Here is a 15,924-nt window from a genome sequence, read left to right on the forward strand (position 1 = left end):
CAGGCAGGGTGAGGGTGGAGGACCACCACCATCCCCCAATTCTCTGCAGGTGTCCAAGGTCAAAGTCAAAATGCCCTGTGCCAGGACCACATGGCCTGGCGCTGCACAGCCCCACTGTAGCCTGATCTGTCCAGCCTGCGGCAGGGAACCCGGCGCCCTCCCCGTCTGCCTGTGCGGGTGCCCCCAGGAGCAGCAGGGAGGTGGGTCCTGACAGCCAACCGCGGAGCGCCAGGCGGGAGGGATCGGGCGGGGACAAGGCGTGTGCTCCGCCCCGCCCGCCGGCCCGCCCTTCGCGGTGGCCGTCGGGGGCGACGCGTCCTAAGAGCGCCAGACGGAAGCGCCGCTGGACTGACACGTGGCCTTGGGCGGTGCTGCCCGTGTGGGTCGGCCGGCGGGAGCCCAACCTGGGCGCGCTAAGCCCTGTGCCCGCGGACGGCCGCCCCCGATGCAGCCGCAGCCGCTGCCGCTGGAGGAGGCCCGCGGGGACGGGGCCGAGAACACCCAGTGGTCCAGGTGGGGCCAAGGTGTGGGGTGGGGGGGCGTGGGGGGGAGCGTGGTGGCTTGGGGAGGGGCCGAGGCCACCACTCCAAGCCCTGAGGTCGTGCACTACCCAGACCCAATCCAGGGTCCTCCGCCCTTCCATCCAGTCCCAGGGCCAGCGAGTGCCCCTTGAGCCCTCTGCAGGCCTCCAGGCCTGCAGACCCTAGATGGTGGAGAGCCAGCTCACAGGCACAGCTGGGAGTCCTAGGACTGACCCTGCCAGGTAGGACCACACGGATATCCAGGCCTGAGGACCAGGGGAGTGGTAGAGGGTCACGCGGCAGGGCAGCTGGGGAGCCTGTGGGTGGGGGGTGGGGGAGTCCTGCCTCCACCTGCCAGCTGTGTGCTGTGGTCTCCATGGACGGGGCCCAGGCCGACTGCCCACTCGTTTTCATATTCTGTGTCCACGTCCACTGCCACGTGCAGAAGTCCCCAGGGCAGGAAGACACACAAGGGCCCCTCTGAGGAGACCCCAGACCCCCAGACCACATGCCTCAGCCCTTGCTCTAGTTCTGTGGACCACGGTCCCTCAGGCCAGCCAGCTGGACGCTGGATCCAAAATTGGGCCCTGGGATCCCAAGGCCAGTCCACCTCCAGCTCTGAGTGCCCGGGGAGCCTGCTCCCTGCAGGGCGACGGCTGGTTCCTGCCCCTGCGCCCAAGCACAGGCTTGCAGGAGGCCTCTAAGGGGAAGCCCCCCCCCACCCCCCGAGGCTGGGGAAGGATGAGGGCAAAGTTAGTGGGGAAGTTGGAGAGAGGCCGACATCGAGAAGTGGCCCACAGAGGCTGGAAGTTTCCTGCAGGACGAGGTGTGGAGAAGGGCCGGGTCTCCCTGCCAAGCACCCCCAGGACAGGGCGCTGCGCTCAGGGGTACGGCCGGGGCCAGGAGTGCCCTGCGGCCTGCCTTGCTCCTGTCTTCCCTCCCCGCTGTCTGGTTATTGAGGGGCTGATCCAGGCTTCACGGCCGTGTGGGCAGAGTGTTGTGGCTGTGGCTACAGCATGTCCTGCAAACTTCCCTCTTGGGTTCGGTTTCCGTGGCTCTGCCTGGCCTTCCCTTAACTTCTTCCCTCTGTGGCTCAGGAGGGAGCACCTGCAGCTCCCCCGGCCCTTGGCAGGTGAGGCAGCAGTTCCGGAGGGGTCTGGGGGGTCCTGGATGGACCTGGGCTCTGCTGGGACGAGGTCATCCCCACCCCCACCCCTGAGTGGACAGTTCTGTCAGTCACAGGAAGTGTGGCAGTTTATTGCAGCCGACGTGGCGTGCTCTCCGCCTTGACAACCGTGCATCTGCTCTTGTGGCCCTGGGAAGCCAGGCTGCCACTCATCAGCCGCGTCGCTGGGGTGGGGGCAGCCGGGGTGGGGGCAGCCGGGGTGGGGGCAGCCAGTGGCCCTGGACCTGTGTGTGCTCTCCAGGCCTGCAGTGCGGGCACAGTTCCCTTTTCTGAATCAAGGAGCCACGTGGCCACGCATTTGCTCAGCCATGGATGCTTCTTATGCATAGGGGCCGTTGGCAGAAAGCACAAGGTTCTAGAAGGTTCATAGGAAGCATTCTGCTGAGCTCGGGGCACGGACCTGAGGCCCAGGACGGGGCAGAGTGAGCAGGATGGAGCTTTCCTGGCTCGTCCTGCCGTAGCCTCTGGGTTCCCAGACAGCCCTCCGCAAGATCAAGGAGTCTGGGCCTGGCGTGCTCACCAGCCCTCAGGCAGCTGTCCTTGTCGGGTCGCCGCCTCTAGCCAGACTTGCTCGTTCTGTGTCCCCACCAGCTGTAGAGGAAGTCACTTCACCCGCCTCACTGGCAGTGCCGGGGGGCCTCCAGGGCCCAGGGAGGAACCCGCAGCACCTGGCCCCACGCAGGCTCACAGCAGACTGGTGGTCTGCACGCTGAGGGGCCTTTCTTGGCATGCTGTGGTCAGGAGGAGGCCAGGGGGCTGCATTGTGTTCTAGGTACGCGCCACCCTTCCTGAGCGGGTCAGCCTCAGCTGGCCTTCCGGTGTTTCTTTCTTTCTTTTTTTAAAAGATGTTATTTATTTATTTGACAGAGAGAGATCACAAGTAGGCAGAGAGGCAGGCAGAGAGACGGGGGAAGCAGGCTCCCCACCGAGCAGAGAGCCTGATGCGGGGCTCATCCCAGGACCCTGGGGTCTTGACCTGAGCTGAACGTAGCAGCTTTAACCCTCTGAGACCCCAGGAGCCCCCCGTTTTCCAGCCGGGCTTCCCATGCGAGCTCTTGGGCTCACCGGGAAGAGGCTCCCGATGGCCAGGTGGGCAGGGGACCCTCCATGGCTTTGACTACAGAAGGGAATAAAACTCCATTGTGTGGGCCCCTGCGGACGGTGGCTGTCAGGGGATGTTGAAAGCTTTGCTCCCACGTCCGGCAGTCCTCCTAGTGCCCTCGGGCAGGCACATGGATGCTGGCAGCGAGCCCGAGCGCAGAGGCACAGGGATACTGTGGGCCCACGTGGGTCACCCGGGATGGGGCATCTGGAGGCCACAGCAATGCCGCGGGGCAGGCACACCCCCAGGGGCTCCCGGGGGGCAGCCGGCTAGGCACAGGCCAGCAGCTGGCCCGGCTCGAATGGGCCATTTGGACTGTGTTCCTCTGGGCCTCCCTAGTAGGCCAGCAGGGCTGTTTGCTCAGAAGTCCCCGACAGGCCTGCTGCCCTCAGGAGGGGCACATGGGGACGGACACCGGGATGAGTGTTCACAGGGCGGGTTTGGTCTTAAGAATCAGGAAGTGGGGGGGGGCATGGTGTTGAGGGGTCACTGGCCCATTTCTCCTGTGGTCAGCCTGGAGAAGGAGCGCCCTCCCCCAGCCTAGCCAAAGCAGGGTCTGGTGTCTGGCTTCTGGATCGACAGAACTGGGTGTATTTTTAGCACAGGATCCTATTTCCCACTGGACTCCTATGTGAGTGCAGAGGGCAGCAGAGGGGTGCCCCAGAGTCCCACCCGTGGCACCCCTCGGACGCTGAGACCGAGCTTGAAATCTGTGGTCGCACCTCTTCCCCGTGTACGTGGAGGGGTGGCAGCCCAGCGGTGGGCCCAGGCGGCACCCCATCCGCTCTGCCTACAGAGTTCTCTACTGCACTGCACGCCCCTTGGAGATTCCCAAACCAGCCCCAGACGGGGCCTGGCCTACAGATACGGGGCTGCTGGGGGACGGAAGGCCGGGTTGTTGGAACCGGACTCATTCACCCCAAACCCCCTCGTGGTCCTGGCGAACCTCTCATCAGCTGTGTCTGCTGGTGGGACTGTGGCCTCTTCTAGGGCAGCGGCCGTGAAGGGATGGTCCCGCCGCAGGCCTGGCCAGGTGGATGCCTCCTCCTCCTGACTGTGGAAAAGTGCATGGTGGTTTGCAAGGGGGTTGCTCGCCCACGGACTATGCCGGCCGGAGGACGTGGACATGGTGGCTTTACCTCCCTCCCAGGCAGTTGCAGGGGCTCCTTATTGGGACATCGGGAATGTGCTGGTCACTCTGCTGTTTACTGACCTGTCAAGGGGCAGAAGTCACGGGCATGAGCCCTTCTTCTTTGAGGACACAGGCTCCAAGAGGCCTGTCCACTACCCCAACCAGTGGTGCCCACGGGCTAGCTGTGCGTTCCACGGATGGCAGGCGCAGATTCGCACTCCCTGTTGAGTCCCCAGAATGACTCCCACGGTCAGCCGTCCACCCTGCTGGGCGGGGCAACCTTGACGTGCCCCTGGCCAGCTCTTCCCCCGGAGAGGTGGGCCCTGTGCCAGGTTGGGGCCTGCCTGTGGGGTGACAGACACATCTCATTAGGCGCATCGATCTGGTTCCTGGCTTGGGCACCACCTGCCGGCAAGAAGGTGCCCTCAGACGTAGGAGGTCGTTCTTCCTGGGGGAGAGGCCGGCCGCCTGCCCCCGTGCCCTACTGGGGACGTCGGGTGCGGGTGGGACCCCTAAGCTCCCCGCCAGTCTGTTGCCCTCACTGCCTGCCCCCTGGCGCCACGCCCACTGCCTGAGGCATTGCCAGCCACACCCCAGGACCCCCTGCCGCCGCAGCACCCCTGCCCGTCTCCCACCCATGTGAATGGCACCCCCCTCTCTCACCGTAGGAAAGTCAGCTTTGTCTCTGAGAACGGTTCTTGATTTCCAGAGTCTCTCTGAAGGGTCCAGGGTCCCCTATGCCCAGGGCACCTCCTGCCACATCTGTCCATGTCCTGCCTTTGTCCCATCAGCAAATGTCAACATGGCACTAGGAGCCAAAGCCCATCGTTTGTGGAGATCCTGCTGTTTGTTTTGACGCCCTGGGACCCCATTTGGGGTCTCACCGCCTCCCGGCTGGGACAGTTTCTAACTTGCCTGGCGTCAGGGCCAGTCACGGAGCGTGGGCCAGGAGTCTGAAGGATGATCGCTGTGTGGACACCTTCCCTGGCTGGCAGGGCTGCTTCAGCCCTGCCCAGGTTCTCCAAGAGCCGACTGCCCTGAAGGCACCGTGTCCCCTGCCCGAGGTCCTCTGCCGGGCAGACACCGCTTTCCTGGGCACCCTCCGGGGACCCACTATCCTGCTCCCACCCTGTGGCACCCCCCGGGCGGCTTACTGAGCTGCCGCCCGTCTGACCTGCGTTTCTGCCGGCCGGCTGGTCGTTCCCGGCCCTGCGGCTGTGAGAGGCTCATCGCAGGCTCAGCCACAGACCTGGGGGCGGGGGTGTTTGGAGGAGGCCGTGCTGCTCCTCCAGGCCTGACGCAGCCCCTTCTGTCCCGCAGGCCCGAGTGCCAGACGTGGACGGCGACGCTGCTGCTGGGCACATGCCTGCTGTACTGCGCCCGCGTCAGCGTGCCCGTGTGCACCGTGTCCATGAGCCAAGACTTCGGCTGGAACAAGAAGGAGGCCGGCCTTGTGCTCAGCAGCTTCTTTTGGGGCTACTGCCTGACGCAGGTGGTGGGCGGCCACCTTGGAGACCGGTGAGCAGCGCTGCTCCCCACGCGGGCTTGGGGCTGCCCTGGGGCCGGGGCTCCTGCAGAAAGAATGTGCACCTGCCCGCCCTCCCCACCAAGCAACACACGAGCTGGGAGAGCCGGGCTCCACGGGGGAGGCCGGGAGGGTGGTGCGGGCAGGTGCACAGCACCCTGAGGAGCCCCCGGCAGCCCAGTACGGTGCTTGTCGGGACAGATGGACAGGCTGGACCTGCGCTCCTACCGTCGGCCTCTCCTGCAGAGGAGGAGGCTCTGGCCGTGCTTTCTGCGAGTGGGATCTTCTCAGCCTGCCCGGCCGTCTGGCCGCCACACTCCCGTCACTGTCCCCCTGTCCTTCCTCAGGATCGGCGGGGAGAAGGTCATCCTGCTGTCCGCCTGCGCCTGGGGCTTCCTCACCGCCGCCACCCCGCTGCTCGCCCACCTCAGCGGCGCGCACCTGGTCTTCATGACCTTCTCACGCATCCTCACGGGCTTGCTCCAAGGTAGGGCTGCCCCGTAGCGTCCCTCCTGGTCTCAGCCGTGGGAGAGCAAAGCGGGTGCACGTGTTGTCCACACGCGTGTGTGAGTGCACATGCATGCACATGCCTGTCCTCACGAGTGCTCCCACGTGGGATGGGCCCTAGATCAGAGGAGGCATGTCCACGGCCCTGTGTGGCCGCTGATAGGGTGGCCGGAGCTTCGGGCCTGGCTGCGGGGCCCTGGACAGGGCAGCGGGAGTGCAGACCATGCTGGCCGACGCCTGCTCTCAGCGACTCTCACCGGCTGGTTTGCCTGCCCTGGAGACACTTCCCAGCCTGGAACATTCTAACGTCAGACGCCCTCCTCTGCTCCAGAGACATGGCGGCAGCCAGCCTGGTGTGCGGTATCTGTCGCCACCATGGCCCGTGGCGCAGTGGGGATTTGCTGAGTGTCTGTGTGTTGTGGGTACAGGCTGCCCCCGGGGCCAACCCCCCCAGGACCGACGCCTCTCCCAGTGTGCTAACCAGCACCAGCAGTCTGGCTTACTGGCCATTGGCCCCTGCGGGAGCTGGCTCTCGGGGTGCCCAGCCAGGTGGCCCTCAGCTCAGGCCATGTCCCCATCTTCCCCAGAGGCCAGTCTGTGGCCCAGTACAGGGGGCTTGAGGGGCAGCCGTCGCTCTGGGCGACTGGCACTTGGCGGGGGCTGGGGGGAGGGGCCCTGATGGGAAGGCGAATCCTGTCTCACCCACTGGCCTCTTAGCTCTTCCTGGTACTTTTAGAGAAAAGCGTGGAAAAGGGAACCACAAAATCAGATTTTGAAAATCAAAATAAAAATCAGATTGAAATCATTGTAGACTCACAGGAAGTTGTAAGGAAACTTCAGCTGCTCCCTTCCTAACCCCCCGACGGCGATGGCCCTGGGGTGTGCAGGCAGGGTCACACGGGGTGCTGCGGCTGCACAGGGCTGGGCGTGCACCTTGGACGGGAGTGGGCACGAGTATGCACGTGAGTGTGGACGCCAGTGTGGGCGTGCGTGGGCACGAGTGGGTGTCCATGCCAGGACACAGGCTGGTGCGGCCTGGGGCCAGCGTCAGGGTGATGGCAACAGGAGCCCCAGCTGGGACCCAACATCGCTTCCACGGCCCACGCTGCGAGTGTGCGGCTGGCCCGACTGTGGGTGCGGCTGTTTCCCATGCGGGCTGCGGGGAGGCTCGCTGAGTCCTGCTGGTCCTTGGGGGTGAGATCAGCAAGAGGGACACCCCAAACTCGACTCGTCCCGGCCTGGCTCCCACCCTGGCTGGCTTCGCTCGCAGGACCCGGGTGACTCTTGGGCTCACAGCTCTCCGCTTGTTTCAGGTGTGTACTTTCCGGCGCTGACCAGCCTGCTGTCCCAGAAGGTGCGAGAGAGCGAGCGAGCGTTCACCTACAGCACCGTGGGGGCCGGCTCCCAGTTTGGGTGAGTCCTGACCCAGGGAGCCCGGGCGACCCAGGGTGTGCCTGTGGGGTCCGGGCAGGGACAGGCCACGTGGGCACATATGCAGCTCAGGGTGACGTGGGAAGCTGGTTCTGGGCTGCAGGAGACCGGCCGTCCTTGTGCTTCTCGGTGCCAGGCACCTGGTCCCTGACGCCTGGGCCAGTGGTGTGGCTTTGAGGCCCGTGGGCCGGGGCAGTGGCCAGTCCACTGAGGCTCCTTCCATCTGTGCTGGGGGGGTGGCGAGAGAGGGTGCAGTCCGCTGGGGGCACAGGGCGTGGTCCTGACGTCATGCCTGTGCTCCCGCATGTAGGCCTCACTCAGGAAGAAGGGCCACATCATGGTGCTGACGGGGCCTCGCTGCCCCAGGGCTCAGGCCCCCGGTGCCGTTGCCCCCAGGATGGAGACAGGAAATCAGAGGGCCAGGGGATGCTGCGGGTGGGCCAGGAGCCACCCAAATAAAACCCAGGGCACCCGGGCCGTGGGAATTCTGGATAAGCTGCCTGGGGCAAACGTACCACACACAGGATGTGCCGTTTTCCTGAAACCCCGCCTCAGCGGGGGCCTGGGCCTGTGTCCCGGGCTGGGAGGCACCCGGAGAGACTCTGCCCACGGTGGGGCTGAGGGGAAGGCACCCCCGTGCCTGCCGGCCCCGCTCGCCCTCCTCTGTCCCTCGTTAGCTGTCCTGGCTGCGGCTCTGCGGACGCCTGGCATGCGGGAGGGCTCGCCCCACAGGGGTGCCTGGAACCCCGGAGCCGCCAGGCATCCGGCTGTTGTGCTCGGCTGTGCTGCTTCTGGGTTTAGAAATTGCAGGATGTCCGCCTGTGTGCCTGTGAGATGGACAACGGGGGGTTTCCTCTGAGTTCCCGAACCCGTCCCTTCTTCTCTGCCGCCTTTTTAGTTTAGAAGTCACACCTCCATAGGGGACCGGCTTGAAGGGCGGGAAGCAAGGAATTAAAGTAGTGCCGGGACTCCGGGTCCAAGGCATCCAGAAGTCTCCCCAAATTCTCTAAACCCCTCACAAAACATGATCAGATGGGACCTCCTGAGCCTGCTTCCCTGGTGGCAAGGTCCACAGGGCGGGGGCGGGGGTTTCTCAGAGGCATCACCTGGCCTGAGGGAAGCCTGGGGTCACAGCCACACCACTGTCTGTCCTCCAGGATGCTGGTGACAGGGGCCGTGGGCTCCCTCCTCCTGGACCGGTACGGCTGGCCAAGTGTCTTCTACTTCTCGGGTGGCCTCACGCTGCTGTGGGTGTGTTACGTGTACAGGTGCCTACTGAATGGAAAAGGTACCGTGGCCAGGTGGGCGAGCGCCAGCAAACACAGCTGCCCAGGGAGGGGCGAGGGCCCGGTGCCCATCCTCTCCCGGAGCCGCTCACCGTCCGCTGACGCAGGACCCTGAGCTGTGGCTTTGCCCCACCTGGAGCTTGAGGAAAGTGCCCACTCTCAGGCCATGCAGGCGCGCAGGGACAGCTGCCCCCCAGGCATGGGCAGCTGGGGGGCAGCTGGGCTGAGGGTGGCAGGAAGCAGGGCTTGGGAGATCGGCGGGCAGGGGAAGGACTGAGGGTCCACACAAGTGTGGGGACAACCCAGGATGCGTGCAGGGAAGACAGTGTGGTGGGGTCACACACAGGCCGGGCCCGCGGGAGCTGCCCCCTCCAGCAGGAGCCGGTCGGCAGCAAGCGGTGCTGTGCCCTGACGGTGAGGATCTTTCATGTGCAAATGCCCTGCTCCCCTCAGACCTCATCCTGGCCTTGGGCATCTTGGCGCAAGGCCTGCCGATGTCCAGGCACACCAAAGTTCCCTGGAGACAGCTTTTCCGGAAGCCTTCAGTCTGGTGAGCCTCGGGACCACAGTGCATGTGGGGGTGTGGCGGGATAGGGTTGAGCATGGTGGGCATTGGGTGTTCCCTGGTGTGGGTCCAGCCCTGGCTCCTGACCTCCACGCCCGGGCCCTGTGTGGCGCGTGGGGGGCCATGCTCACAAGAGCCCCCGTTGGGCAGGGCTGGGGTCCAGACGGACGCTGAGCCCGGCGCCTGTCCACAGGGCAGCCATCTCCTCCCAGCTGTCGTCGGCCGGCTCCTTCTTCGTCCTCCTGTCCTGGCTTCCCTCCTTCTTTCAGGAGACGTTCCCCAGCTCCAAGGTGGGCGAGCCGCGGCGGCGTTCTCAGGGACAGGGAGCGCCGCAGACCGGTGCCGGGACTCGGTGTCGGCTCCAGCATGCGGGCTCATGGCCCTGGGATGTCCACCCCCAGGCTTATGGTCGGCACCTGGGCCTGGCGGGGTGGCTTCCTGCCGCCACAGCCCTCGCTCCCGGGATGGACCCCGAACGCTGCCCCTACAGCTTGGCAGCCATTCTGTGGATGGTCGTTTCTGAGGGTGGGCCAGCGGGGGTCGGGACGTGGGCAGGGCTGTCCCCTGCCGGGCAGCCTGGTACACACCAGCCCAGCTGTCCGGCCACCCTCCTCATCTGGTGACCAGGACCCCCCAAGGTGGGCCCGCACCTGCAGCTCAGCCGGCTCACGGTGTGGGGAGCCATAGGGGAGGCTCGACCTGCAGGGAGACAGCGCCGGCGGGCCTAGAGCTTGGCCAGTGCGGGGACCATCAGGGCCAAAGAGGCCCCCACACCCGGGAGCCCAGTCTCTGCGGGGGAGAGACTTCCTGGGCATCCGTGGCCTTGGGCAGCCGCCCAGCCCGTGCGACTCTCCCCTCTGAGGCCTCCTCCTTCCCGCAGGGCTGGGTCTTCAACGTGGTGCCGTGGCTGGTGGCGATTCCCGCCAGTCTGTTCAGCGGGTTTCTGTCTGATCATCTTATCAATCAGGGTGAGCCATGGGGGAGGGGCCCCTGGGAACCAGCCCAGGCTTTGCCACACTTGGGGGGCGGGAGGCACCCCTCCTGGGGAGTTCTAGAGGGAAGGGAAGGGGCCTTGCCCCTGAGGACTTCCTGTCAGCATGAGACCCCAGCCTCAGTTTCCCTGGGGGAGTGGGGCGCCATGAGAGGACCTGAGTCCTGTGGCCGTGGCGTTTCTCCCCAGGGGCTGGGTGTGGCCCCGAGCTTCTTCAGAGGAGGAGAGGTCATCTGATGGGGTCAGAGGTCATAGGTCGGGTGGGCCGTGTGTGTGAGCCCGGAGCCCCAGTGAGCACCCCCTGAGGGTGAAGAGCTCAGACGTGCTTGGACGTTAGTCCTCCCTGGTCGCTGAAGTGCGGTCCGCGCACGGTGGGAGGAGGAGGCGCTGTGCAGACCCGTGCAGAAAGCGCGCCTTTCCTCCGTGCGTCTGCTGCACCGCGACCTGGAGGGTCCTCGGGGGCACGCCCAGTGCAGGGCTCGCACACGGACACACATATGCGGACGCACTGACACACGGGCTCACGCACTCCCACCGCACCTGTGGTCACACACGGCCAACACACGCGCTCACACACGGCACCCGCACGTGCAGACACACACTCACGCACACGTGCACGCACGGTGCACACGGGACACCGGGAGCAGGTACGTGCTCACGTGTGTACGCACGCCTCCTGCACAACAAGGGACACCCTACCTCGGGCCCAGGGCCTGTCCCTCCCCGCCCTGCCCCTTCTCTGCAGCCGCGCCGGCTGGGACCCAGCAGGGGCCGTCAGGGGCTCAGCACAAATGGGCCGACGGGACCGTCTCCCCGTCTCCCCCACTCAGGTTACAGGACCATCACCGTGCGGAAGTTCATGCAGGTAGAGAGGGGCGGGATGAGCCTCTTTGGACACCCGTTTGTTCCTGGGACCCGAGGGGTTTGACCTCCAGTGGCCCGACCCAGAAGGCATTTGGAGGGTGCCCTCGGTCAGTGCTGGGGGCTGGCTTGGCTGCCTTGAGCGCTTCTCCCAGCTGCGTTGGTGGGTTCTCTGTGCCGCCGAGCCTGGCACGCGGGCCGGGCTGCTTCCCTCTCAGTCTGACCAGCGGGACTGGCTTATCACGGAGCCTCGCGTCACACATCCCCAGGAGCGGGGGGCTTTCCAGTGTCCGCCACGGCCTGTGCCCTGCCACCCCCCTTCTCCCGCAGGTGATGGGCCTCGGGCTGTCCAGCGTGTTTGCCCTGTGTTTGGGTCACACCTCCAGCTTCTGTATGTCTGTGGTCTTTGCATCTGCTTCCATTGGCCTGCAGACCTTTAACCACAGGTAAGTGCCGGGCACCCCCCACCAGAGCTGTCCCAGGCTGACCACGGGCACCTGGCAGCATCCCGGGCCACCGGCATCCGGGTGTGTGGGAGAAGACACGTGGCTCAGGCTCACCCGAGAGCGAACCACGGGGCCACGTTTCTCCGCGTATCACACTTGTGCGGACCCGGGATATTGGGAAAAACTAGATTTGCAGATGGGGAGGGCTGGGGAGGAGCGCCCTCTGGCCCCTTTCCTCTGGTTCAGCTCCCTCCTGAGGTGCTCAGCAGGCCCAGCATTTGACAAGGAAGATGTCACTGGAAATTGTTTCAGCCGCTTAATGGTTTTCAGATTAGTAGATAGCAAGTGACTGTGCACTCGAACAAGCTTGTCTTCCCATTGTTCGTTTCACCCTGGGAGTGGACTCCTGCACTGTGGCGTGGTGGGAATGGGACAGCAGGGTGGGCAGGATGGCCTGCGTGGGGCTGTGGCCCTGGGGTGGTCTCGAATCCCGGTGCCCCAGCGTGGCAGGCCGCCCCTGGCTGGGCTCAGGTCTGAAGACCCACTTGGCAGTTTCTAGGCTCCAGGCGCTCAGAGGACAGCCCTGGGCGTAGGGGAGTGGTGGCCGTCCCGTGGTCACTGCTTTCCTCTCTCCCGTAGTGGCATTTCAGTCAACATCCAGGACCTGGCTCCGTCCTGTGCCGGCTTTCTGTTTGGTGAGAACCCCTGGCCCATGTTTGAATAGGAAGTGACTGTTCCCCCACAGGCATCCCTCACCCAACCTCACCCCTCCCTGGGCCCCTAGGGACCGTTCCAGGGTAGGGGGCCCTCCTGAGACCTCCTCTGTCCTGTTCACAGGTGTGGCCAACACAGCTGGAGCCTTGGCAGGTGAGAGGCAGGTGTGGTGCCTCCTGGTGGCCCTACCCCCGTGTCTCCCCACCCCTCGGGTGCCCAGCCCTACAGGGTGGCCACGGTGCCCTTGAGGGTCCCACAGTGCCACACCAGTGGAGAGGGGAGGGCGCAGCCCCCGGAGCCAGCAGGGCGAGAACTCAGCCACTTTCCACGGTGTTCGCTTTTCTGATGGCGTACCCCAGCCCCCACGAGACCCCCAGATGGGAGTCAAATCCTTGAGGCCCAGGGTTCGCGGGGTTGAGTGTCTGGATGACAATGTCGGGGCTCGTTCTCCATGGGGGCGGGAGAGGGACCTGTTGAGGTGGGCAGTACCCTGGGCAGCCCATGAGGTCTCTGGCCCTCTGAGACCCTCGGAGGCCGGCCTTCCCTCGGCCTGGTGGTGTGGACCCCTGAGTCCAGGTTCTGTCCCTCAGGCCGCCCCTGGCCTCTCCTCCTGGAGCCCCAGCACCAGATGTGCTCCTTGGCCCTGCCCTCGGGACCGCCTTGGAGCGCTCAGCCTTTCTGCCCCCATCTGCTGCAGGTGTCGTGGGCGTGTGCCTGGGGGGCTATCTCCTCGAGACCACAGGCTCCTGGGCATCCATGTTCAACCTGGTGGCCGCCGTCGGCAGCCTGGGGCTGTGCACGTTCCTGCTGTTTGGAGAAGCCCAGCGAGTGGACCTGAGTCCTGCCCACGAGGACCTCTAGCTGCCCCTGCCCTACGGTTCCTTCAGTGCCATCTCCCTTGGGTGACAGGCTCTGTTTGCTAGCCTCCCGCTCCGGACGGAGCAAGCAGAGGGAGGGTGAGCCGGAGCCAAGCTGGGCAGCCCTGGGGGGAACGTCGGTTTCTCCAGCGAGGTGATCGCACCCTCCCCCAGGGCTCGTGGACTGTCAGCAGGGAGAGGAATTAGTATTTTTAGTAGTGGCTATGTCGTCACACACGCGGTCTGTTCCATGTAGATCCACGTGCCCCCGAGGTCATGACGGTGGGAGGGTTGCCCATCACTGCAGGGGCTGGGGCACCGCTGGCCTAGACACCCCCCCACCCCCGGCATGTGAGGCCAGATCATTCTTCGTGGGGGGAGGGGGACTGTCCTGTGCATTGCGATTGCATACCTGGCCCCACTACAAGGGGACCCCACCCCCACTCACGACAACCAGCATTGGCTCCTGGCATCACCACGTGTCCCCAGGGGAACCAGCCATGGGTGGGAACCACAGTTCTCATGAAGGCCATTAGTGGCTGTGGCATCAGTGCTTCTCCAGGAAGCCAGACTGAGACCCCGATTCAGGGGGCGGGCCGTGGACTAGATGCCCATCTTTGGGGACCCGCCCCGCCTCCCCTGTGGGTCCTTGGCGCTGGCGAAGTGCTCTGCCTCCCTGGCAGCCCCTGACGCCAGCCTAAGGGGACTGTGGGTCCCTCTCCCGCCCAGGGCGCTCCCTGAGACCAGGGAGCTTCCCGCATGGTCCTTCTCTCCTAACAGAGGAACTGGTCGCCTGGGGGATTAGTAACAGGTCCTGCAAGATGTATACGTAGAAATCAGAAACTGAGAACGTGGAAGAATCACCCCAGATTTATTTAAATGATGGCTATTAAACTGGAAGAGGAAGACTGTTACTTTATTACTCTTACTTATTTATTTTTTTTAAAGAATAACCACTAGGAGGAGAGCTTTGTTGGGCTCGCAGCCCAGGAAGCCTGCAGAGGTTGCAGGCAGGTGCAGGAGAATGAGCAGGGAGAGGGGAGGGGCAGCTAGTGTCCTGCTGCCTGCCGCAGGCGCCCCCAGAACCCGACCGCAGGGCCGGGGAGCACTCCACAGGACGGCAGGCATCTTTCCCTGGTTTTCCCTCTGCTGGATCAGAAAGATTCTTGGTTCCCAGACTGTACTCTGGCCTCCGTGGCTTTGACCAGGGCTGCACTAGGAATATTACTTTTCCACAAAAGCCTTCGTGGTCCTTGGTTGGAGGTTTTACTGAGCCACCCTGGCGGGCGATGGCAGAGCCCAGCCTCAGGGACTCCCCGTGGCCAGAGTCCCGCACCTGGCCTGGTCGGGTCCTCGGATGCTGTAGCTAGGCTCTCCTTGTTCCCGGGCGCGTAACGAGTAGGGTCCTAGCACAGCCGTCCCCACCAGCGGTTTCCGGAATCTTCCACCTTCCCCACCTGAAACTCTGTCCCCGTTAAACAACATGCCCTTGCCCTGCTCACAGCCACTTGTGCCTACTGTCCACGTTCTGTCCCGGTGGATGTGGAGGCTCTGGGTCCCTCACAGCATGGGACTTGAGCAGTAAGTGTCCTTCAGTGACTGGCCTGTTCCACGGAGCGTGATGGCCTCCAGGTGTGTCCACCCGGAAGCGGGCGCCAGAGTTCCCCTCCCTTTTCAGGCTGAGCCATACTCCACTGGGTGGACAGGCCACATTTTGTGCCTCCGTGGACGGACACGGGTTGTTTCCACCTCTTGGCTGCTGCGAACATGGGCGTCTCTAACCTGTAGCGAGCCGTAAGCTCTGTGAGGGCACAAGCGAGGCGGTGGTCCTTTCCGCCCTTCCTCGGTCTTGCAGGGTCTAGGACTTTGAGCGAATGTGGGACTCAGGAGGCGAAGGTGGGTCTTATCAGAAGGGGAGCCGGAGACTCACGGTGTCAGCCAAGGCCCCGGCCTCTGGAATGCCACAGGGGTCCCCTCGGGTCACTTCCTCAACATCAGAGGAGAGGGGTTGGTATGTGGGGTTTGGGGGACACAGGCCTGGTGCCCGGCAGAGGGGCCCAGCTCCTCCCAGCACTGCCGTCCGTGGTCTGGAGCATCCTGGAGCCGGGTGCGCTCTCCATACCCCGCCCAAGGTCAGTGGTGGACCTCGGTCAGGCCTCCCCAGAGTCTGGGGGACATGGCTGCCGGCGGAGAGGGTGCTGGTGGCAAAGGGATGTTGGAGGGTGGTGGGCAGCAGCCCTGGGCGGAGTGCTAGATGCCACATGCAGGTTGGGACACATTCCTGCTCTGGTCACTGCTCCGGCAGGTCCCACCGGCTGATGGGGACGGATCTGGTGGTGACATGGGCGAGGGGCCAAGAGCACAGAGCTTTGGCCACCTCCTTCAGCACACACTGAACCGAGCCTCCCAAACACTGCTGAGCCCAGAGGAGGGGCTCCAACCCCCTGGGTTCTGGAACGGGGCGTGCACCTGCGCTTGGGGCACCTGGGTTCGCCTTGGGAGGCCCAGGCTGCTGCCGCCCACAGCTGGCCAACAGAGGGCGCCGTCGGACAGGGCTGTGTCCCGCGGCTGGTCCAGAGCCAGACCCTGGTCTGTCGTCCTTTTGGGGCCACGTGAGGACCACCTCCCCATATCCACCCCCGTCCACCCCCGGCTCTGGGTCCGGCTGCTCAGCGCCCACGACAGGCGGAGTTCCCAGCGCTGGGCTGCACTGCGGGGACTGTTGAGAGGACGACGCGGTGCAGGGGTCGTGTGGCCACCGCAGCAGGGGCGGGCGGGGGGGTGGGTGGCGGCTGGGAAG

At 64.9% G+C, this 15,924-nt stretch overlaps 1 protein-coding gene across 4 annotated transcripts; it reads left to right on the forward strand.

Moving 5' to 3' along the window:
* Positions 1–308: 308 nt before the first annotated feature.
* SLC17A9 (solute carrier family 17 member 9) lies at positions 309–14,043 on the forward strand. 4 transcript variants are annotated; one of them, XM_059407384.1, is made up of 13 exons: positions 314–513; positions 5,262–5,459; positions 5,814–5,953; positions 7,287–7,386; positions 8,562–8,692; positions 9,144–9,240; positions 9,449–9,545; positions 10,136–10,223; positions 11,077–11,111; positions 11,438–11,553; positions 12,193–12,248; positions 12,391–12,420; positions 12,965–14,043. In XM_059407384.1, the coding sequence occupies exons 1-13, from the start codon at positions 446–448 to the stop codon at positions 13,126–13,128; spliced, it is 1,320 nt and encodes a 439-aa protein (XP_059263367.1). In that variant the 5' UTR covers positions 314–445; the 3' UTR covers positions 13,129–14,043. The 4 variants fall into 4 exon arrangements, with proteins under 4 accessions (XP_059263369.1, XP_059263368.1, XP_059263370.1 ...); XM_059407385.1 differs by lacking the exon at positions 11,077–11,111 and having other exon boundaries at positions 312–513; positions 8,562–8,705; XM_059407387.1 differs by lacking the exon at positions 11,077–11,111 and having other exon boundaries at positions 312–513; positions 8,562–8,672.
* Positions 14,044–15,924: the final 1,881 nt, after the last annotated feature.

This window comes from Mustela nigripes, chromosome 7, assembly GCF_022355385.1.
Source record: "Mustela nigripes isolate SB6536 chromosome 7, MUSNIG.SB6536, whole genome shotgun sequence".
NCBI lineage: Eukaryota > Metazoa > Chordata > Mammalia > Carnivora > Mustelidae > Mustela > Mustela nigripes.